The sequence below is a fragment of the Pocillopora verrucosa genome, chromosome 11, assembly GCF_036669915.1.
Source record: "Pocillopora verrucosa isolate sample1 chromosome 11, ASM3666991v2, whole genome shotgun sequence".
In the NCBI taxonomy this organism is placed as follows: Eukaryota; Metazoa; Cnidaria; class Anthozoa; order Scleractinia; family Pocilloporidae; genus Pocillopora; species Pocillopora verrucosa.
In genome coordinates this window covers 12,698,730-12,722,177 of record NC_089322.1, presented here as the reverse complement: position 1 = coordinate 12,722,177, position 23,448 = coordinate 12,698,730, and the positions used below count along the sequence as shown (strand labels likewise).

General features: G+C 36.5%; 1 protein-coding gene across 3 annotated transcripts in view; it reads right to left on the bottom strand.

Moving 5' to 3' along the window:
- LOC131770041 (uncharacterized) overlaps positions 1-21,588 on the bottom strand; it is a 23,507-nt gene extending 1,919 nt beyond the window's left edge. The window contains exons 1-6 of one of the 3 annotated variants that reach the window (XM_066174212.1): positions 21,203-21,588; positions 15,508-15,787; positions 13,872-13,919; positions 11,925-12,008; positions 5,514-5,602; positions 257-386 (exon numbers count right to left, since the gene is read on the bottom strand). In XM_066174212.1, coding sequence (XP_066030309.1) covers positions 257-386; positions 5,514-5,602; positions 11,925-12,008; positions 13,872-13,919; positions 15,508-15,787; positions 21,203-21,316 — 745 coding nt within the window. In that variant the 5' untranslated portion in view covers positions 21,317-21,588. Of the gene's footprint in view, positions 1-256; positions 387-5,513; positions 5,603-11,924; positions 12,066-13,871; positions 13,920-15,507; positions 15,788-21,202 lie in introns of all 3 variants that reach the window. The other 2 variants (XM_066174211.1, XM_066174210.1) reach the window with 2 other exon arrangements.
- Positions 21,589-23,448: the final 1,860 nt, after the last annotated feature.

The following is a 23,448-nucleotide window of genomic DNA, read 5'->3' as shown; positions in this document are numbered from 1 at the left end:
ATGGAAAGTTTTACTTTCAATAATGAGACAAATAAGATGTTACAAAAGATAAGTTAAGATGCAAAACTCAGTGTTATTCATTATTCCAGTGGTATGGCTGTTATCCATTCTTCTGAAGTTTTCAAACCAAAATATTCATTTTCCCAATTACACCTGTCATGTATTCTTCAGTTTCAGGTTCCATCATCCCACTTTATGTAGTATGTTTTAACAAGATCACTGAAATCATAGTATGGCTGGTTATCAAGAAAAATACCTGGTACTTGCACACTCTGGTTTACTAAATTGTTGTCATTCTCGTAACGCGATGGCATACTCTGTACTGTGATCTGGTATGTTGCTCCATATCTGATTGTTTTGTGAAAGATCCAGGACAATATTTCCTTCTAAAAAGGAAACAACATACAATTTGATCTCGAATAATTTTATAATAATTTATTTACTTAAAAGAAAGATATGGCTGTCAATTGTTAGCAAAACAGTGAGCCTCTAGATGGCATTGTTTAATGATGGTAAACAGTTCTGAACAGTAAATCATGTTCAGTAGACAGGGCCCTTGTGGAACACCCCAACAAATCATAGAAATAAGTCGTCTTCTTAATTTCTGTCAAATACGTGTAGGTAATAACATGATTTCAAGGGCAATTTGCATCAGTTTTTCAATACAACAAAATTGCACAACCCTGTAAAGCGAGTGCAATTTCTAGTCTTTGAAAAATTTACAAGTACTTAATATACCAAATTACTTGAGATTATTTACAGATCGCATATTGTTGACGATGTGCAACTCAGCAATTCCCAAGAAATAGCATATGTTACTTCTGGCAGTACGGGCTAATCTGTATGTATCGCTCAAGCTGCATTTTCTCTCTCTGATCAAGGTGAGCACTGCCTAGTTACGCCTGTGGATTAGGAAGAGGTCATTCCCGTTTACTTTCGCGGCAGTAGTTTGTTGCTGGTTGTTCGGCGGCTCTGGCTGGTTCTGCAGCTCTCTAAGCCGCTCTTCTCTCTCTCTCTGACCCAATGCTTGTGGTTGGCGATGCGCATTTCTGTCTCTCTGAAGAACTTCGCGATTTTTTCTGCATCCTTTTGAGCTTGTTCTCACTGCTGGTCCTGGTTTTAAGGCTTTGGTCAAAAAAAAGTTGAAGTCGATGCCTGGAACCCTCTACAAGCATCTACCAAGTTACTTGGATGAGTTTGTGTGATTCAGGGACTTTACAGGTGACAGAACATTCTCCCAGCTGCTGGAAGACAACTCTGAGCAGTTTCCTCTACAATAATGGATCGTTTATTGAAAAGAAGCGGCTCCTTCAGGAGCCGCTAAACACCAGAAAAAAAAGACCAAAAAAGAATTCAAACTTACAACCCTATTAATCTGACTAATGACCAGTCTGCTTAAGATGTGTATAAAATTTGTGGAACTGAGTTGAGAAAAAAAACTCAAACAAAAGGGCGCCATATGAGAATGGTTACTTTGCAAAGTTTATCGCCAACGAAAGCATACTAATTCAGCAACAAAATCAAACTAAATCTAAATGAGTGAGAGTTTTGTAGAAAAAGAGAAGTAAAGTAGCTTGATCCTCCTTCAAAAGCTTTAATTAGATGTGAAAGAAGTCACCCACGCACCGCCAACACCCACACACAACCGACACTTCTCACTGATTGAAACGGAAACTAGTTAGAAATGCATCGGGTGACAGTTGGTCGACAGTCGGTAGACATTTGACCGACAGTAGGTAGACAAAGGGTCCAAAATATACTTTTCCAATCCCGCATCCTACGGCTACCTTCTATTCCATCCCGCTGCAATAAACATTTCCATCCCCATCCCACCTAGTTTAACCCAAGTTGCTCTATATCACTGTCCTTTCTAAACTGATGGACAAATTATAGCCTTTACGAGTCCTCTCATTATGGAGAAGGCAAAGAGTCCTTAAGGCATATTTACCTGGCTTAAGGTTGTTTCTTGATTTGTTTATAGCTGCATCGACCAAACCTGGATCGCACTAGATCGGATCACGGATCAGATCACGGATTGGATCACAGATCAGGTCAAGAATCAGATCACCGATCGCATCATGTTAAAAAAAATTTAGAAATTTTGCGTGACAAGCCAAAATAAAGTCTGCCTGGTATGACTGGCCGTTTTTATGCTAGAGACGTTAAAGTTGTCTAAGACGTTAAAGTCGTCTCGAGACGACTTTAACGTCTTAGACAACTTTAACGTCTCTAGCATAAAAACGGCCACTAAGCGCAGGCCCCACTGCAAGTTCTTTGGTCCAAAAATCTCACAGATTGAAAAAGAAAGAGAGTTCTTATAAAATAAAACAATTAAATCCTTTACAAAATAATAAAGAGTTTGATAAAAGGAGATGTGAAGAAATTAAAAATATTTCAACGAAAATAAGAGATGTTGAGTATCAAATCAAAATAGAGCCTACGTGATATAATAGAGTACAGGCCCAATTGAAAGTTTGTTTTGTCCTAAAACTCCATGTAGTCACTTTCACGGCTGTGTCGAGGAGTGTTTTGTAGTGCTGCCATGGACAAAGGCAAGCGGGAGGTACATATCAATCAGGAGGGAGGCATTGGGATTTTTGGTTTTGCAGTTTTGGCTACTTTTAGATCTGTTTTTTGGTTTTGCTGTTCATTTCAGTTTGCGGACTTTACGCAGTTTAGGATTTGGTTTTCGGTTTTCATCAGAAATAAAAATGGGTTTTCGCTTCATTATGCGCTTTATTTTGGCTTGTTGCGCAAAATTTCTAATTTCAATTGACATAATCCGATCCTTGTCTGATCTGTGATTCAATCCGTGGATGGCGCACAGATTGGTATCTTCGAACTGACCCAACAAAAAAGGTTCGCTAGCCTCTTGGAGCGCTAATACAGCGGAACTTTGGAATCGCAGATCGGTTTTGAAATCCTGCGCGATCTCCCGCACAAGCAGTTGAAAGGGCAACTTGCGGATAAGTAACTCCGTAGACTTCTGATAACGACGGATTTCCCGATGTGCCTGGTCTGTAACGGTGAGGTTTCTTCACGCCCGTAGCTAGCGAGAGCACTCTTGCGGGCCGCCCTAGTGGCTAACTGTTTACGAGGACCTTTTCCACCTGTTGATTTCCGAGCGGTTTGCTTGGTACGAGCCATAGCTAACCAGATTGGACGCTTCAGTCTCGTAATCTTCCGAAATTTTACGCTTTTCTCGCGATCCGTGATCCGATCCGTGATCTGGTATGTGGTCCGTTCCGTGATCCGATCCGGTCCGATCCAGATTTTGTCGACGCTGTATTTATAGTCTTTATAATTGAGACACAAAAACTCCACCTACAGGAGGACCAACAGAAAAGTTATCCTGTTACATATATAAAACATTCTTCAGCCAATCGCACAACAGCTGAGCTCGTATCTCAAAGATGCAACAGACTTCATCAAGTCTCTGAAAAAAAAAAAAGCTTCCGAAAGAAGTGATCGATACTCATTTCAATGGGCATTTTGAGCTTATACACAAATATATCCCCCTCACCTCCATTCCAAAGTGTTTACTAGAGAAAGCCATCGCACCAAATGGCATTAGCTATTGTAAATATCCTTATGGCTAAAATAAAAATCCTACATAAAGGCGCTAACAAACAGTTCGTTTGGAAACGCTAAATCGACGACATAATCTCTCTATTGCACACCTGCAAAGATGTTGTTCATTAAACAAGCAAATGAACACCACCCAACAAAAAATTTACGGCTGAAATATCTGTTTCAGAAGCTACTTTTTAAGACACACTTATCTATAAGGATAAAAGATTCAACAGGGAGTCAGTTCTCGACATCAGAATCCATTTCAAACCAACAGAGGCATTCCAGTACACGTATTACACAACATGTCATCCACCAGGAGCAAAGAAAGGCTTAAAAAAAAAAGATTTTAAAGAAACATTAGACAATTCAAAACACATCTGGCAGAGAGAGGCTACCCAAATTTTTTGTTGACAGCCCACTCTCGGAAGCGAAATTTGAAGGACGTAAACAGGTCTTCCTCCAACAGGAAAAAGAAAATAATAGAATCTTGCCCTTTGTAACGCAATACTACCGAACAGTTCCAAACCCCAAAGAAATCCTTATGAGCAAAATAAGTGGCATTTAATACGGCAACAACTATCACTAAGAGAAATCTTCAAAGAACCGCCCATAATGTCATACAGAAAGGGGCATACCCAAATACATACTCGTAAGAGCAAAATCATGACAAAGGGGAGAAAACTGGAAATACTTTGGAGCCAAGTAAACATATGTAACAAATACAGAGAAGACTGGACATAATACGGAGTTATTTAGACCTATCAACTCCAATTTTCATGGGTGCATTTATTAAGCCTGTTTCTAAATCAAATACATACTTTTTAATGTCCCTGAGGTCGTATGACTATCAACTTTAGCTGAGTCACGATCCTGACAACACCCATCCTATCTCCTATCTTGCCTTCAGAATAGAGCATATCCTCGTCTCGCCTTCCTATTTTCATCTTGCATCCCGGAATAAAAAATGTCTCGTATTCTAAGTCCTGTCTCAATTCAAAGACTCGTCCTGCATCCAGCCAAACCTATGTTGGACCCCATAGTCGAGTAGAGACCATTCCTCTTCATAAAGTTGCCAATTTGAAGAAATACAACTCCTTCAGTTACTTTTGATACAGTTGAAAGATTACTTACAGGCTAGTAATTCTGTAACACAAGTTCAAGATTCGTTTTCTTAAGGATTAGCAAACATAGAGTTTCTTCCCTTGGTCAAGGAAAATAACCACTTTCAAGTAAAGGAGTGATTATAGTAATAGTTATAACTGGTAGAATGACATCAATACATTTAACAACTAGAGTCCTCGAATGGTGCCGGACCTGAAAGCCATTTATGATCACCTGTTAGGACAGTACCATGCACTCTCCAAAGCAAAGTATTTCTCTACATCCAGGCTCCTGTAATGCTGTACCTGTATGTTGATTGTGAGTGAACTTAAGGGTAGACTCTTGAAGTTGTTTGTCCTCACTGCTCAACTCCTGTTCTAAGAATGCTCCTTTAAGAGAGTTGAGTGAATGTTCCTTGAATGGCAAGACTGATTTCATACTGATTTTCACGTAATCGTAGCCTCAAGAAGCTGTACTTTAATATTTTTCATGTGTTGTATTTATTTTACCATCAAGATAAGACTAGGTAGTGGTTATTCGTACGTAAAAACATAAATCAAAATACAATAAAATATAACAATCAAAATAAGACTAGGTAATGGTTATTCGTACGTAAAAACAAATCAAAATACAATAAAATATAATAATGGGGGAAGAAATTAAAGAGTTGATTCCATCACTATTTGGGTTTTGTTGGCTCAAGACTGGATGGAGTAAACGTAATACTGTAGATATAAGTATTCTTTAAAAATTAAAATAGCAACTTTAAAGTATTCTTATATTGATGAAGTAAAATTATACAACCTCCACAACCAAAACTAAAACTATTCAGTGTTTACCTTTCTGTTTATCTGTACACAGTCGTAGTGACCAAGGTGTCCTTCTTTTCCAGAAATGTACACCTGATAGCCCCATAAATCACCAAAACCTAACAAATCACCATAACAAAGAGCACGTCAATAACAAAATAACCTTGAGCTAACTTCTATAGAAGATAATGAAAATAAGGCATTTTTGATTAAGTTTGTTTTGTTTTGTCACATTATTACTTTGAGTGAAATAAATTTACTAATGGATAAGAGATGGTCAAGTTTTAAGAAGAGATAATTTTTCAGTCCTAATTCTAATCCGGTCTTGAGATAAATAACATTATACATGTCAGTTACACTGATTGTCTAATATAACATTTTCTCAAACAAGGCCATAATAAGTGAGTGACTACCAAAAAGAGCTTGAGGAAAAAACAAAAGGACACAACAGAAGTTAACTGATAATGCTTTAAACAAGGTATTAATGATAGGTACAGAGATAAAATATTTCATTTTCTTTTCTCATGACATGAGAAGACCACTCCAGAGGTATTACAAACGAAGCACACACATTTAACATCAGAGGTATTACAAAGGTATTACAAAGGAAGCACACACGTTTAACATCAGGACAAACTGAGTTGTAATGGCTGAACATTTAGTGACTTTCGATATGTACTGTGAACTTCCAATGGTGAAGTCTGCAACAAAATTGTAATATTTAGTTGTTTTCAGGGCTCTTTTCTATTGACAATCCGACTAGTGGTAGAGTGAGTTTCCCTTGGTGATCCATGAGCCACAAAAGTGTCTGTGATAGGCTCCTTTGACTGCAGTGAAAATGGTTGGTTATTTTTTCAAGTGTTGTTTTATGATGTCTTCATGTTATTGAGATATGATGAATTGCTGATTAAAGAAACTTGTCTCCAAACATTCACTTCTTTCTTGTATACAAACCATGTGAAAAAAATATGGATTAAGTTTTAATTTGGTGACTGAACGAGACATCAGAGAAACTGGATTGGGTTACAGTTACAGTGTACATGTATGTCCAAAAGGTTTGTCTTTGAGGTCTTCTATTGCTCTTTTTATCTCAGGGATTTTTCTCTGGTTCTTGCAAGTAGTATAGCTAATCTCAATGGTACAATAAATAACCCTTCATTTCTGGAGAAGTTGATTGTCCTATTCGCAAGCAATGGTTACACTCAGGTCTTGTTCCCTCATGAGGAGAGACAGACTATCTTGATGGCTGAAACTACAACAAAAAAAGTGCCATGCCTTTTTCTTCCCTCTACTTGCCAAGGAACTGGCCCAATCACAGCCTGTGACTGTGTGGAATCCAAGGAGAGTGCTGCATAACTTATCACCCAAGGCATGGGTATCATGCACTGGAATAAAACAGCATTTATCGTTCACTTTGGTGTGAAACCACAGTTCCGGCCAGTCCAAGCTTCTAAAAATGAATGGTGGAAATAAAACATGCTGAATTATATCATTCAAGTCATGCCTTTTTTTTTACTTTTTGCATTGCCTTGGAACTGGATTGGCAGTAACTCTGATTTGCACTTTTGAGGCCAATGGATGCTTTTCTTTGCTGAAACTCACCCCCCTTAATGGAATTCACTCAGCATTGCTCAAAGATCATGTGGACTTGCAGACAGTTGTTAGAAAAGAGCAGGGCACCGAAGATGTTGAAATCTTTTTCGGATAACTCACCAAAGGTATTTACTCCAGAAGATTTTGTCATCTGTAGGACTGCTATGCTGTGGATAATAACAACCTTTGGATTTGTTGATGCAGTAAGTTGTTGAAGATTTTGTCATCTGTAGGACTGCTATGCTGTGGATAATAACAACCTTTGGATTTGTTGATGCAGTAAGTTGTTGAACTACTTTTACCCCTTTTCTGAGACTTCCATCATGGTTAGCGGGTGAATATGCAACTAAAGACAGTTCAAAGCTCAGCTAAGCCTGCCAAACAAGTCCCTGTTGGGGTTAACAGTAATTAGCTCATTAGCAGATTTGACTCCAATCTTCTTATTTACTTTGCTGGACATTTGGATCTTGATGTTTGGAATCGGTTCCCAGAAACCCACAGAACTAACATTGATTCACTTGTCAACAAGGTTATTCATCTGCTGCTGGCCTATCTAGGTACTGCAGATAAGGTTTTGGGCCACATCTTCTGGCAGAACCACTCCAGTGGTGATGAGAAGGAGTATGTCCAAATCAAAGGATCAGTCAAGAGACCTACAGAAAAGCAGCCCATCATCTTCTCAATGTCTCCCTTATGTTGGTTAATTCTTATCGGAACTACTTCCTTTTGTGTTGTATGAGAACCATCTTGGAGTCCATACAGGACTTTTAAAGCAGAAGTAATAGATAAACAATCATTCAAGAGCTGATGGACTATGCAATATGGGGATCACTACTCCTTTTAACTTGGAGTCAGTGTTGATCAACAGCTCAAGGGCAATATCAGTGGAAACTTGTGAAAAGGGCTGTCCTGTACAATTTATGGAATGATTCCCTGCATTAAAATCATCATAGACATCTAGGTGTGTTAGTTCCAGTTGCTGCATGTTGGCGAGATAAACAGGTAAGTAGGGAATGTACTTCTGCCTGTCCCTGGCAATGAAGTAAGTTACCATTGCTGCAATGCTAAATAGGTGTAGCTTCCAGTTCCTAGTTCTTTCTACCTTAAGAAACCATAAAAGAGAAGTAACAATGGAACTGTACTCAACCCAGAAAGTGAAGAGCTTGGACCTTGCTTTATTCTCTGATTTGAATAACTTAAAAAGAGAGATCAACTCAGTCAAATCTGCTTTTATCATTCCCAAGCTATTGTGAGCATTCTGCCCCCCCTGTTCTCCACCGCTTGAATGCAATCTCCAATCTTACGTAATATAGGTTCTGCTGGGATCTTCCTACCTGAGACATATACCAGACCACAAATGTATTCCACAGGAGATGCAAGAATACCTCTAGATGAAGCTTGAGTGATCTAATTCCTTGGTTGTAAGATTTTCCCTTCAGCAGAGCCGATGTGGAACCAGCAGTGTATATGCCTTATTAAATCAATAGTACTTAAAGTCCAGAATCCTCATACTTTTTCCCTAGCAGGGAGGGAAAATTGAAAGCAACATGAAATCTGCCCATTTTTACAGTAGCATTAGAACATTCTTCAGGAGTTCTCCACTGAATTTCCTTTGCCTTCTTAAATATCCCAAGGTTACAGGTTATAACAGTGTTGCTTGTCCCATAGCAGCTCATATCTGTCCAATGATTCAGCAATCATCGGACAGTAGCCAATATTTCTGAATCTGGTCATTTCAGGGTAGAGAATGGCATTGAATCCTGCCCAGCTTGGAATCACTTGCTTGTTTACTTCTTCTGCCATGAATGCTGCTAGACTCTCTGTTCGACAATGAAACTATAAATACAGTATTTTCCTTTGATACATACAAAGGGTTTGAGATGGGGGATAAGAACTGTGAAAAAGAAAACTGGCATTATGTCAACCAGGTGACAGAAATATAATAATAACAATAATAATTTATAAACTTAAATAGATCATGTTACATGAAGTTGCATGTGCTTTACTAAAAATATAAATCAAATATGATAATATTAGCAGATAAAAATTTGCTTAAAAACTAAAATTCATTAAAAATTACAAGGACAAAATGGTATAAAAAATAGGCCTACCAGTTAAATCATGTAAAAACTAAAGTGGCTTCAAAATTACAGATATGATAAGAATAGAATACTATTTATAATCTACAGACATCAGGGGAACACTAATTCAAAATAATGGTCTTACACAGACACTTGAAATGTCAACAGCTGGGGCTTTTTAAATATATGTCAAAAAGCGAGTTCCAATTTTTGGGGCAGCCATGCTAAAAGAGAGATTGCCAAGTGTAGCATTGGACCTGCATATAATGGGTATCACCTTTTGTACACTGCATTCTTCAGCAGCTAGCCAAAACACAGAAGTTGTATGTCAAAGATACATCGACAGACAAACTTAATCAATTTGTAGAAAGGATGTAAGTCCTACAAAGTGCAGTTTTAATCTCTACCAATGCAACCAGCGTATACACGAACATTCTGCAGGAGGCGTAAGTACTAAAACATGGAACAACCTAGAACCACCTAAAAGCACCTACAACCACCTCAAAAATTTCAACAACCACCTACAACCACCTCAAAAACATCCACAGCCACTCACAAACTATCTAGTTTCAATTCCTGCCTCCTACAGCATAAACATGGAACTACCTAAAACCACCTAGACCCACCTAAAATCACCTACAACCACCTATAACCACCTCAAAAATTTCAACAACCACCTACAACAACCTCAAAAACATCTACAGCCACTCACAAACTATCTAAAACCATCTAAAACAAAGCGTAAATGTCTAAAATAAGGCGAGATGACAACATGTCACATACATGAAATATGAGAATCAAACAAAACCTTCACCTCCCTCTGAAATCTTACTCTCCCTGGTCCTATGTATAATCAGCCATCTAGCAAAATGAAATGCAAGAGAATACCAATTATATTTTATATTAACTCAAAAGTAAAAGACTTAAAGAACTATGCAAGCAGACATTTTGGCTCACATTTCATTTGATTACGTAATGATCCACAGTAGTGTTTTTCTCCTTTTATAATCTCAGCACTAGAAATGTAATTGGAGCAAAACGTGAGTCACTATTGTATAAGTGGCACCACTCGTACAACTGCATGCTGTATGAATGCCAGCACAATGGTCTTTTGCTATTAAGGGAACATAAAATATAATAGGCATGCTCTTGCATTTCATTTCATGGGATGGTTGATTATACATGGGAACAGGGAGAGTAAGATATCAGGAGGTGGAGGTTTTGTTCAATTCTTGTATTTCATGTACATGACATTTTGTCATCTCACCTTATTTTAGACATTTATGCCTTGTTTTAGATGGTTTTTGATAGTTTGTGAGTGGCTGTAGATGTTTTTGAGGTTGTTGTAGGTGGTTGTTGAAATTTTTGAGGTGGTTATAGGTGGTTGTAGGTGATTTTAGGTGGGTCTAGGTGGTTTTAGGTAGTTCCATGTTTATGCTGTAGGAGGTAGGAATTGAAACTTTATGCAGATTTTACCAAGCCTTTAATTTTACATGGGAGAAGCCTCAATGTCAAAAACAAGCTATGAAGAGAACATCAGACACCCCAAGTCATGACTACATTAAAGGAGCTATTCAAATGATCTAGTTGAAAGAATCCTCACAGAGGTTGATTTCACTAAAAGGAAAACAACACTCCTGGAGGAAAACAAACCATAACTATATTGCTAACCACATTGCCTTTTGTAACAAAAAATAACCAATCAGTGACCAGCGTTAAAAAGATTTTTATTGGACAACTGGCAAATTATTGAGAAGCAGCCTAAACTTCAGGAGGTTTACAAAAGGCTTCCAACGTTTTCTATCAAAGGGGGAAAATCATTTATGGCTATTCCTCAGTATTTCACTGCGCATCCCGTATTGCACATAAAAATCATGTAATCAAGCTAATAAGTGCCCACATACAGAGATAACCGTATTGCTTTTCAATCAATGGACCAGGCCCCATTATTCAAAGCAAATAATGCAACAAAAAACAGATAAATAGATAAATTGCTATTCAATGGATGGCATTACTAATAAAATAAGTAAAATATAAAATAAGTATGCTTTGTTAAGACTTATCTGCTGGGATGCAATTTATCTGTTGGATAGTGTCATTTACCCTTTGAACAACAAGACCCATATAATGAGGTTTAATGGTCTCCAGCTCTTGAATAAGCACCATGACCAATAGTTTTTAATGCATAATTTTTATGCGCAAATTGCCCCTTGTAAATTGGAGAAATGAAAAAAATTTATAGCTAAAAGCATGCATGAAGCCTGTTACTTGAGGATACAAATTATGACCTTGAATGCAGTGACTCAAGGAACATTTTGAGTAAATGTTTTTTCACAAATTATATTTTGAATTGTTCCATATGCTTGAGACATTAACAATAATAATAATAATAATAATAATAATTATAATAATAATAATAAGAAGAAGATGAATACAAACTGCCCTAAATGTCTAACAGTAATTCCAACTAAGATACATGTACATGTTGGCTGAAATTATTTCCCAAACATATCCAGATATTTTGCATATCAACTTCATTTGTCTGACATTTAAACAAAAGGACAAAACAAGCCTTAACAATCACATCCAATTCACAATAAGTTCGATCTGTTTACAACAACGGCAGTAGATGCAATGAACTGCCTCAAATGTCTCACAGCAATTCTTACTGAGAGACTCGTATTTGGTGGAAAAGAATGTACACGAACAGTGCATAAAATAATGTAGAGTCTATGGAAATACCAAATTCAAATCATAAGCAACTAACCTGTATTGGGTGCTGTCCAGTTAACTTGAATGATGGGTATTCCATTATAAAGATGATAAGCGCCTTGAACATTCAATGATTTTCCTGGGAACGATAAGCAATTTGGGTGGGACTGCCTACTGAATGGCACACAAGATGTGACTGTCGAAGAGAAGGATCACACTGCAATCATATTTATCTTTGCAGTTTTCAAAGTATGTTTGCTTCAGTCCGTCTCATATTACAAATTTTTGGCAAAGAGTAATGTGCCATAGAACTATTATGTTTGATATATTTCATGACAACTCCTAGTTCTGTGCTTAGAACTTAAGATTCAACACATCTTGACTATACTAAATCATATAAAGATGCAGTTTGCAACAATGCACAAGATTGGATACTTCATAATCTTAAAAATTCTCCTTCCTTATCAGTCTTGGAAATTTCTAAAATTTCTGCGTTTCCTGATCAATTGTATCATCAGCAGTTGTATCTCGGCACATGTGCCTAAAGGAAGCTTGTGTGTGAAGAAGTAAATCTAGGGTTGCACTCAAAATGAATGTCCATGCTCCTTTAATCATAACCAAGTTCATAAAGTATGGAGCCTTTTTGTCTTGTTTTGCTTGTGCATGGTTAATACTATTGGCTGACAGTGACAAAGTTGTGCTCTTAAGTTTCATTTACTGCCACAATTTCAGGTACTATAAATTTGTTATTAATAACATTAAATAATGCAAATTCAAAATACGGTGAACACTTTTCTACAAAGTAATACAGATTTTCAAACTCAGTGTCAAAAATATATTTTTTGCTAAATCTTTCATTATTGCAGTCCATGGCCAATATCATTTTGTTACTTGTATTATATATATATGATAAAAAATTAAAAATTTAATGATAAAACAATTTACAAAGTTTTGTAAATCACCTATCATATTTACTTGCAAATAGGCTGCATTTTTTTAATTGAAAAAATGGGACAAAAGTTTAAAGGGTAAGTCCTATACAATGGTACAAGCATTTTGACACCTCATATATATGCAGGATAGCTCAAAGTTTCACCCTTCAAATTGTAGTGTTTGTGTTGCAACATGATAATCTTTGTTTTTATAGTTTTCTACTATGATTATTTGATAATGAACCTCTACATCTCCAGCCCTAAAATATACCTTGAGATATATTTTTGTGACTGCAAGTTTTCTTTTTCCTTTTTGTACTGAGTCAAATTTAAAGATATGCAGCAGTCAATTCCACCAATTTTAAAAGAAACACAACTATCCTCATCCATTGAAGTGTTCAAAACAAGGTTATGCCAATATATCTAGCTGCTTATGTTGACATAGGATAATTAAATAAAATCAATTAACCAATGACCTTTCAATGTTTCTATGGCTCGTGTTGCACACCAGATCGGAAACAATCAAAATTATTCAAAATAGTATTGGGTTTGTGCCTAAACTCCAACTTTCTTGTTCAGTTATGCTTACGATAAACTGTAAATAAAAGTTTTGACATGAAAATTCCCATGTTTAAGGTGAGTCTGTTTAAGTAAATCTGGAGATGTCTTCATTCTTACTTTGTGAAATTCTAAAAAGACACTTCAGGGCATAGTTTCATTACTTGTTTCCTTGTTACTCCTTTATTTATCACTGCATTAGCCCAATTAGTAACACTCCAATCATAGAGGGAAGCCCAAGTGAAGGTCAGTGCTATACCTCTTGCTCATTTTACTCTACGCCAGCTTTTTAAATTTTATGACCAATCTTTGGTTTGAGTTTTGATTACATTTTACTAATTAATCTTTTCCACCAAAATTAATCAAAAGTTAGAGGTGCAGCCAATATGCAGGTGTGGTCTATCCACAGTTAAATATACTATTTTGTGGATGATAATCGTATTTTCATTGATTATAATATATATAAACTATACTTGCTATTGCAAATAATGTAAACAACAACACTTTGTTACCTATTTCATGAAACGGCCATCCACAGGGTTTCAGAGAAGAATCTGCCACTAGAAAAAATTGATCATAGTTAGTTATGAAAGCATTCAATTAGATATTTGGGACCTTTACTGTGGTCTAAGCCAACATCAAGCCAACCCAATTCAGACACACTAGTTGGCTCTATGAAGTCCATTAGAAAATTAAAATCTGAAGTCACTGGTTAGTAATGTTGTCAAATTGTGTTTAATGCAACTCTTAATTGTAATACATTTGGTAAATAGCTATCATTTATACAAATTTGAATAAAGTATGTTTTTGCATTTTTTTTAAAGATGCATCAGAGAGTTGGAAGACTGACAAAGGATACAACCTCAAAGGGTGCATCATCAAGAGGGCAAATACCTACATAATTATATAGAAAACTCATCCCACCACAATCTATGCTTATCATAGAAGCTATGCATCTTAAGCACCCACAATGTCTTGCTGAACAAGAAATCCAAACTGCTCAGCAAATGTTGCCATGAGAACAACTTCTTGCTTAACCAGCAACAGAAGTTGCAGTTCCAACTGTTATAGAATTAAAATTTTGAAACTTTACATTAGATTCTGTTTAAATTGGAATACTTCTGTCAATTGATTGCTTACTGCATTAAACTTGAGTTACAACTCTCCATTCTTAAAATGTATAGTTTTACATTATCATGACGAGCCCAAATAACAGTTGTGAAAGAACCTACACTTAATTACTGTGATTCCTCTAACAAAGAGAATATCAAAAATATTTGTCTACAGTTGGTTACCCCAAAAATATAACTCCATGCCATTTTACTACAAAAACAAACTGAAACTTTGTCATATCTCCAATAGACCCTAACCAAAGATATTGCAATCTCGAATAAGTGAGGATCCATTGAACAAGAGAAAAGGATAATATTTCAAAGAGGGCTCCCTTATTGGTTGTTCCCTGTCTGGACTTTGCCCCCTGTGTGAAATAGGTGATAAAATGCAGGTTGCTTACAAGGAATTAACACAGGATGGGGTTCAGTCCAAGGTAGCTAAAAGTAAATTTTATTCAAAGAAAAAGTCAGAATGCAGGAAAATCTCTAGGAAAATTAAATATCAGTAACATTTAGTTCCACGTGTTTTTAACTTAAAAATGATAAAAAAAAATGTGAACTTATCAAATCCCGATAAATCTCAATATTATTCAATGAGGCTCCTGCAAAGGCCACAAACCATTACACTTCTCAAATGAGCCCAAAATTTCTGATTAATGTAATTTTTTGCACTCAGTCCTCTGATTCCATGAGATAATTTGCAAGAAAACCATACCCAAATGCACTGATTGGTGCAAGATATCCATATGTTTTGATATGATTGGTGCAAGATACAAACCCTAAAGTGGCAATCTGATTGGTGTGAGCAACAACACCCTACACGTTAACATGGAGTGTTTTTTTTTTTCAGAAAAAAAAACCAAAAATGATGGACATATGCCTCTTGTTTTATCATCAAAAAGATGGTGACAGAGCATTATAATTACAGAAAAAGGTAATATACAAATCATGTATAGTTTCAAAATTGCAACACTTTTGAGAGCTGGTGTATAATACTTATGAGTACATACATTACACAAAAGTACATTAATATCACCTTGGATGTTCAGCTGCCATAGCCTAAGAACTGTACCATTTACTACAAATGAATATATCCCTGAATCATGGACATCCACTTTCTTGATCTTCAACCAAAACTTCCTCTTATTCTTGTTGATTCCAAAAGATATCTTGTCTGTTCTTGAGATGAGGGAAGCGCTTTTCTCCCAATGTGACCTCTTCAATGCATTGTCAAAGTCAAGAACCTTTGATTTATATTTCAATTTTGCTGACTCCCCAGTCACATAACTAACGTGGATAGACTTAGGGGGACTTTCCTGTAGAAAGAATGGAAAATGTAAATAGTAACTATTTGTGTCCATTTGACAGCCCATTTTATCATTATTTTCATAGTTTTACAATACATTTGAACCTCTATTAAGCAGTACTACATTTAATATTCACCTTGTAATAAGCAGTTGGTTTTCCAAGAGCCCAATTTCTTTCTATAAAGTGGCAACTTCTTTTAAGCAGGTTGTGGTCTCTCTTTGACTGAGTTCCAACCCCTTGTTTGCATTGAACATTCACTTAAAGTGCGTAGAACCACTCAAATAAAACTAAAAATCATTTCTCAAGTAAAATTAATTTCATGTTTATCGCACAATATCAATGTTACATGTAGAACTTTGAGTTTGAATGTCTTCAATCCAGTGCTCATGGAATTACATAGTTTAATGGCCACCTGGCAATTTGGTGCCTATACATCAAAGTCAAAGACATGATTCATGAAAGCAGACTAAAGAAAACCAAAACAACAAACACAGATTTGAAATTATCTTTCTTCTTAGGACTATTAGGGCAAATATCATGTACAATCATAGTGCAAGTCATTTGCAAATTAATAACCTAGAGGCTCAAATGTTTGATAATAGTCCACCAACTACAGTAATTCTGGTTTAATAAATAAAAGATCAAGTACAGACAAAATGGTGTTTTTTAATGTGTTTGACCCCTATTCTCTGAAACTTGTATAAATCTGCCAACCTGCAGAGAGACCTTCAAAGTATAATAGGACACCAAAGTACTATCATAATGGTGAAATGTTCAAACCCCTCAATTTGGTAACTTACTGCTTCATCTTGGGCATAAATGACACATGTTACCCAAAATAAAAAAATCTCTCAACAACCTACCAACTTTAGAATGGAAATCAAAATTAGCTAAATTTACTTCATTTTCTTTATTAAATGTGAAAACACATTAAAATGTACCTTCACACTAGACATTTACGATATAAATGGTTATTGCAAAAGTGAAGACCCCTGAAAACAAAGACCTAAGGCCCTAAAAAGGCAAGTTGAACACAGGAAGTGTGCATCCCGATAAAAAACAGCTAAAAGCTTGGCAACTTCTCTGCTCACAATGCGATCATTTATCAGTTAAAATAAAAGCAAAATTACCCTCCATTACATGAAATGCTAAACCACAGATCGCTCTATTTCCTTTAACTTTCCTATTTGTTGCTTTCTTAATTTTTTTTGGGAAACTCTAGTGCCCCTCAAAATTTCTAACCACCACCCCTGATGTCCTTATTCTAAAAAGAGAAGAGAGCTTGCCAATGTGAACTTTCGACCTGGCTGATACCAGTAGGTGTTACAGCATTGCTCTCAGCCTTTTAACAGTGGAAGATAATTTCACGGCTGTAGCTTTAATTGCCAAGCTTTTGAAACTTTATTTTTCATCACCTTCTGAGTATTAATTCTTCTCAGTTGCAAGAAGACTGGAGAACTTAAGCAGAGATGTGACTGAGATGCAGACAGCAACCAGAAGAAGAAAAAAATTACTATAGCGTGCTTAGACATCAGTGGATTGACTGAAAGGCCTGCACTTTGGCATTTTAAGCTAACTTGTACTGACCAGAGAGGTATATTGAGCATTGGGAAGAATTCGCATTTGATCATATCCTTTGTCATTATTGATAGACAAAATAAGGGTCTACATTTTTGGTCTTCATCTTATAGGTCTTATGTCTTTATTTTTAGGGGTCTTTGTTTTCGCTACAACCCAAAGTAAACAGAGCCTTAGGGTCTCAACAACAGGATAAATATTTTTTGCCCCTGCAGTATGTGGTCAAACAGTTCAATATTAGATTCATTAACAACTAAAAGAAAAATGCTCTGTAACAATAAAAGTGATATATGTGAAAACAACAGTGGCCTCTAAAGAGCCAGGATACAGTGAGAAATGTAGGTGGTAATTTGATGTGGAATAACATTTACAAGGTATCTACCAATTTTATTCGGTTACACTTTCACTGTTGCAATTTTCAACCATTCAATGCCAAGTGTAGAAAGGGCATCCAAGGTCCAAAACCTATACCCTTCTTAAGACACATAAGTCGATCAACATGTGGTGCTGACATGTCCATCATGTGGTTAAAGATATGGTAGACTTTCAAGGGCCAATTTTTCTGAAATTTTCTTTTTATAGCAAACTAAGCATTATCATTTTAACTATTATTTCCACAAAAAAAAAATTGGTAAAAAATATTAAACCACACACTAGTTATTTTTGAACTGAACTTTTTTGCCTGCCAAAGTGTCATGCTATGTCAACATAAATAACCCCTGAAGGGTTTCTTGCAGCAAAACGTGCGAATCCCTGAATTCCAAACATATAAACATCCCCTGGAAATTTTACACTGAATGGCAAAAGAATCTCACCAAACAGATAAAGGCCTGTGGTTTAGGCAATCTTTGCTGCTCACTCTTGTTAAGCAACCACTTAGTTTTGCTGCAACATGCTTTAGACGCTTTTAAGTTGGAAAAAAGAGTTGGAATCAAAATTGCAGTTCAGTTTAACTGTTAGATTGTAATACCTGCAAAGTATGTTTTTGCTGAGAGTCTTCTTTAGACTCTGCAGGACACTTTCGTGTTTCTATTGGCAGTCGGCATTTGGAGTTTTTTCAGAGGCAACATAACCTGACATCTTGTCGCCCAAAGGCATGAGTTGCTGAGAAAACTTTGGAAGAAAAAAAATCCTACTTCACAAATAGACCCTCTTCAAACAAATTAAGAGGGTATATCAACTGTACAGATTGCTTGAAATTATGTTTGAAGACTCCCAAGATACCAACCTAAAAACTGTGTGGGAGAATTCAGTTTTTTAAAATGGATCTACCGCAATGACTTCCAATGTAATACACATCAGTAAAATTTTGATTAGCAAGCTTGACACATAAATTGCAAAGTGACCAATAAGAAAAATAAATCCCCACAAAGTTTTGAAAACCAACCCCTCATCAGGATTGAAATTGTGCAGAAATTTTACTTGTGCGGTCAGATTCAACATGAGATTATTTTCCTTAAAGAAACATTGTCTATTTTGAATTTTCACACCCCATTCATTTTACAAATAGACCAAGCTAAAACAAAATTTTTTTGCAGAATGGTGCACTTCATAACCTTTCCATTAATATTAGTTTATGGTGGCTATACTTCAAATAGCACATTAAAAATGTTTTACCAAGGACACCTGCGAAGGTCTACACTATACCTTAATACACAGAGAAAATAGAATGCTCTAAGTAGTCTAGGCTTTGGGTGTTGTAAGTTCCATAAATGGTCTTGAAAGTCTGCTCTGTCCCTCCATTTTTTCTTGAGTGTATTTAGTATGTAAACTTGTTATGACAAGAAATAGGTGTAGAAAAAACCTGTATCCCCTCTTCTGGACCCCTTTCCGGATACCCCTATGGACACCCATATATATGGACTCCAAAAGTTCATCTCCTTTGCTTCCAATTATAAATGAATCAAATGTAATCAAATGCCATTTTATGAACAAAATGATTTTATCTCCATTAAAACACAGCAAAATTTTCTTGTCTGACCAATTACTGGACCACATCAAATTTAGAAAGATATAAGTAAGGCAGTTAAAAGAGAGAAAAGTCAATCAGATGAACATTCAATTAAGTTTGCCATAATGAAGAATGTTAAAGAACTGTTTCATTCACTCATGTTTAACTTATCAATATCCCATTTGAAATTCTGCCTCCACGCTCAACAGTATCCATGTTTTTTTTTTTTTTTAAACCAAATATCAAGTTTTAACATGTTTTTAAGCCAACAACAGCCTCTACTACAACATGACCTCTGATAATACTATTTTTAGGTCGTGCACCAACTCAATTATGGTTCACTAAAGTGTTCTCAATGTGATCCCCCAGAATTCCCCTAAAAAAGGCCTTGTTAATCCCAAGAACCCCCCACATTTTATGCCTCATTTACAATTTTATACTCAATTCTGAGGGAAATTGTGGTTTTTCACGAGAAAAGATTAAATCAAGTCCATCTCCAGGTTATATCTTGAAAGAGGAAAGTGAGAGGCTAAACAGAGTTCTAAAATAAGACATACCTCTTTCAGATTTGAGGTAGTTTTCTATCAGAATGGAAATGGCTGCACAGAGATAAGAGATTTCTCTTCAAGTCTTGATACCCAACGAGTGCAACATGAGAGGAGAAGTTTCATACAAGCAGACATGTAATATTCTATTTATTATTTAATTAGCAATGAAAAAGCAAACCCTTTCACTCTTGCTACAAAAGGTGCAATTTATTATGTAATCATAGTACTGGCAATATTTTAAAGTGTGGAGATAACATGTTATTTTCACATGTGAAGAAATAACATTTTCGTGTTAAAGCTAACCTGGTATTTCATTGGTGTTTAATATAATAAACAGATTTACTTTAGGAAGTTCTTCTGGAATGATTCATAGCGCATGTCTCCTTAGTGAGGATGCATGTACACAAGAAAGAAATATTTCCAATGGATTCATAAGAAAAAATATCTCTGACAGAAACCTCTGCTTATATTAATGGAGAATTCACAGCAAGAAGCTTGAATTCACATGATGGTCGAGACTGCTCTGTAAATGGCCGTTGTCCAATCGTTTATCGAAATTGTATTTTAATTCTATTCTGTCTCTTGAATAGGTAAAATCATGTGTTGATGAATTTGAAATAATCAGAGAGGTAGAATCTGAATTCTACCCATGCCACGATACCTTACATCTACATATCAAAGCGGAAAAACCAACATCAACAGAGCATTCGAAGTTGGACTACCAATACAACAATGTCAGTAGTCACTTATTCATAGGTTCGTATACAAGATAGAAAAATGTACAAGCTAGCCATGCAATCAGTGGAACATTAAGTGGACGGAATGTGAGTGGTCACCCTTTCCATAGCCCATGTGGAAACTCTCAAATACAATGACTTTAACCTTGGAACACAACTAATCTTGAGTTGAACACCTCAACACGCCAGTATAATTGGGTGAGGATATGCAAATTTAAGAACTGACGAATCTTGATCGATATCAGCTTCGCTTGTCAAAAAATACTAGTTTGTAGGCAAAAAAAATAGTTCCGCGGTACTATAACAGACGAAGTTTCATTGTATGACAGAAATGAGAAATCGTCAAGGCTACGAAAAAACTGTAAACTTAATTTAATGAACGTGTTGTATGATATTGTGAGTTTATTGATGAGATACTACCTGCTTCTTGAGTTTTGTAAATGCGTATCAACAGAGTAAAGCCACAAAGAAAACTAACAGAACCAAAGAAATAAATCAGAAATTATGAAATACAGCTGTTACAAGCACAGCACTGATGCTGGAATAGAGAAGCAGTCACTATTAAGGGAAATAATTCGCCTCGCATGCATATGTAGTAAGATTACTCACCACGTTGCGCCGTATCCTCTTAGCCTCGAAACTAAATACTGTCCATTCCACAGTTATGATCAACAAAACGAAGACCTTAGGAGTTATAAAACGATGCACTATAGCAAGGGCCATCGCTGTTTGACGACGATATGGCTTTCGAGCTTACAAAGTCTGTGACGACAGACTTTCATTACAATCGCCCAAACTTCGTCCACCGAGCTAATATACACGTAGAAGTTGTGGGCGGTACAGGAAGTTGAGACATAGGCATGCTCTGAAACATTGTAAGTGATGTCTACACTTTTACAAAAGGAAAGAAGTGCATTAACGCGGAAAAGAACGAAAATGTCGAATTAAATCACACACTAGTATTTTGTGGTAGATTGTGTGTGTTGTGCGAATAACTGTAACCAAAAATAAACTATATTGGTGCCACGGATACCTGTTGGTACAAAATGCAGACTGCAGACCGGATACAAAATGTAGACTAGGTACAAATTGTAGCCTGCAGACTGCAGAGTGGGCACAAAATGCAGACTGAGGATCTAAAGAATTTTTTCGTCTGGTGTGTGATAACATGTCATCTTACAACTTACCAAGCGTCACGCAATCGCTTTTTCGCGATCAGCTTTCACGATTACTTGCACTATTGTGGTATATTCCTGGCCCGTTTCTTGATCAAAATCGATCTTAATATTATTTCAAGCCTTCGTATAGTCTTTGCGCGCGAGTTGGTTGGTGTGATGTCTGTACAAATTATACCAACGCAATAAAAGTAGCTGTAGATCTAAATGAGATGACACCATTGACACGCGCAACATTAAAAAAAAAATTGACAGCTTTGCACGTGGTCCGTAATATCATCTTTTGCAGCGGTTTATGTTTATTTTGTGGACAAAAATGCGGACCGAGACCAAAACTGTTTCTTCGACTTGACATATTTTCGACGTTAGTAGATCACATCATATTAACTCACCTCCGTAAATCATTCATTCCAGATAACAAAATCAAATAATCATGCTAACGATGGTATCTGAATTCGTCCTCGGCCAAACACAAACGACTCCACGAGATCACTTTTTCGGGCATCGAAAACATACAGCAAATCGTCCACTGAGCACTGAGCACTGAGCACTGAGCACTGAGCACTGAGCACTAAGCACTGAGCAAACCAATCCAGAAAAATGTAATCGGCACACTCAACAAATCATAAATCTTGCAACACAGCTTGCCGTTAAAGAACTGCTCCAATCAAAATGTTTGGTGCAATTCATCAACACCTCAAGCAATATTTGATTCAAAATTTTTTCACTCACTCTCGTCGTGAAGGAACAATAACCATGATCGTGCTACAGTGCACAGTGTCTCTCAAACAACTATCCACCACTTTAGGCGTCCAACCTAAAGCCTTGCTTATTTCCTGCAGGAAGAAATTTCTTGTGAGTGGATGATAAAATGATGAGTCAAGTATTAAAACACTGCCAAGAAGGGTAGGAGAAGTAACTCTCTTCACGTAAACGAATATTAATCAATCATACATTGTCACATTCAAGATTTATCACTTAGCGTTACCGAGTGCTGGGCTGCGTTGTTCTCCCCCAGTTTTCGAAATAAGGAAAAAGTTTACCACACCCCTTCCCCATCCCCCCTCCGCTGCAGACATCCCATCAGAACACGAGATACACAATAGCCCCGTACCCCTTCCCCCGGTAAGGTGAGACAGAGGAAAGGGAACATCTTAGCAAACCTGACACCAATCGTGTTCCCTGACGTCACTCTTTTTGCAAGAAAATATATAATGACTTTTTGTTGGTTTACCTCTTTTGTCGATTCTTAACGAGTATTCTTTTTACATTAAGTTTTTCATTTTACTTTTGGCTCAGGCTGTCAAACGCACATGGTTATGTTTATATATGTAATAAATGAGATCCTCCCTCGTTTATTTTCGTTGTAATTTGCTCTTATAAGATAATTATCTCTTCCAGATCGCGCGTCACGTTTATCACGTTGGTGTTTGGACGTCGGAATCTCAAGTTTTTGACGCTAAAAACGGGCCATTCCGTTGAGGTAAGTTAAAGATATTTAGTACTTATTACAGTTGCTAGTTTTTGAGCTTTCTGTGTACGAGAAAAAAAGTGGAAGACCGGAAACCTAATTGTTCTTGCAAAGATAAATAATGTAGCATTGCATGGCCGCTTCTTTCACACGTAAAGTAAGTGGCATAGCGAACTGCATATATGTGTGAGACGCATTCACGTAGAAAT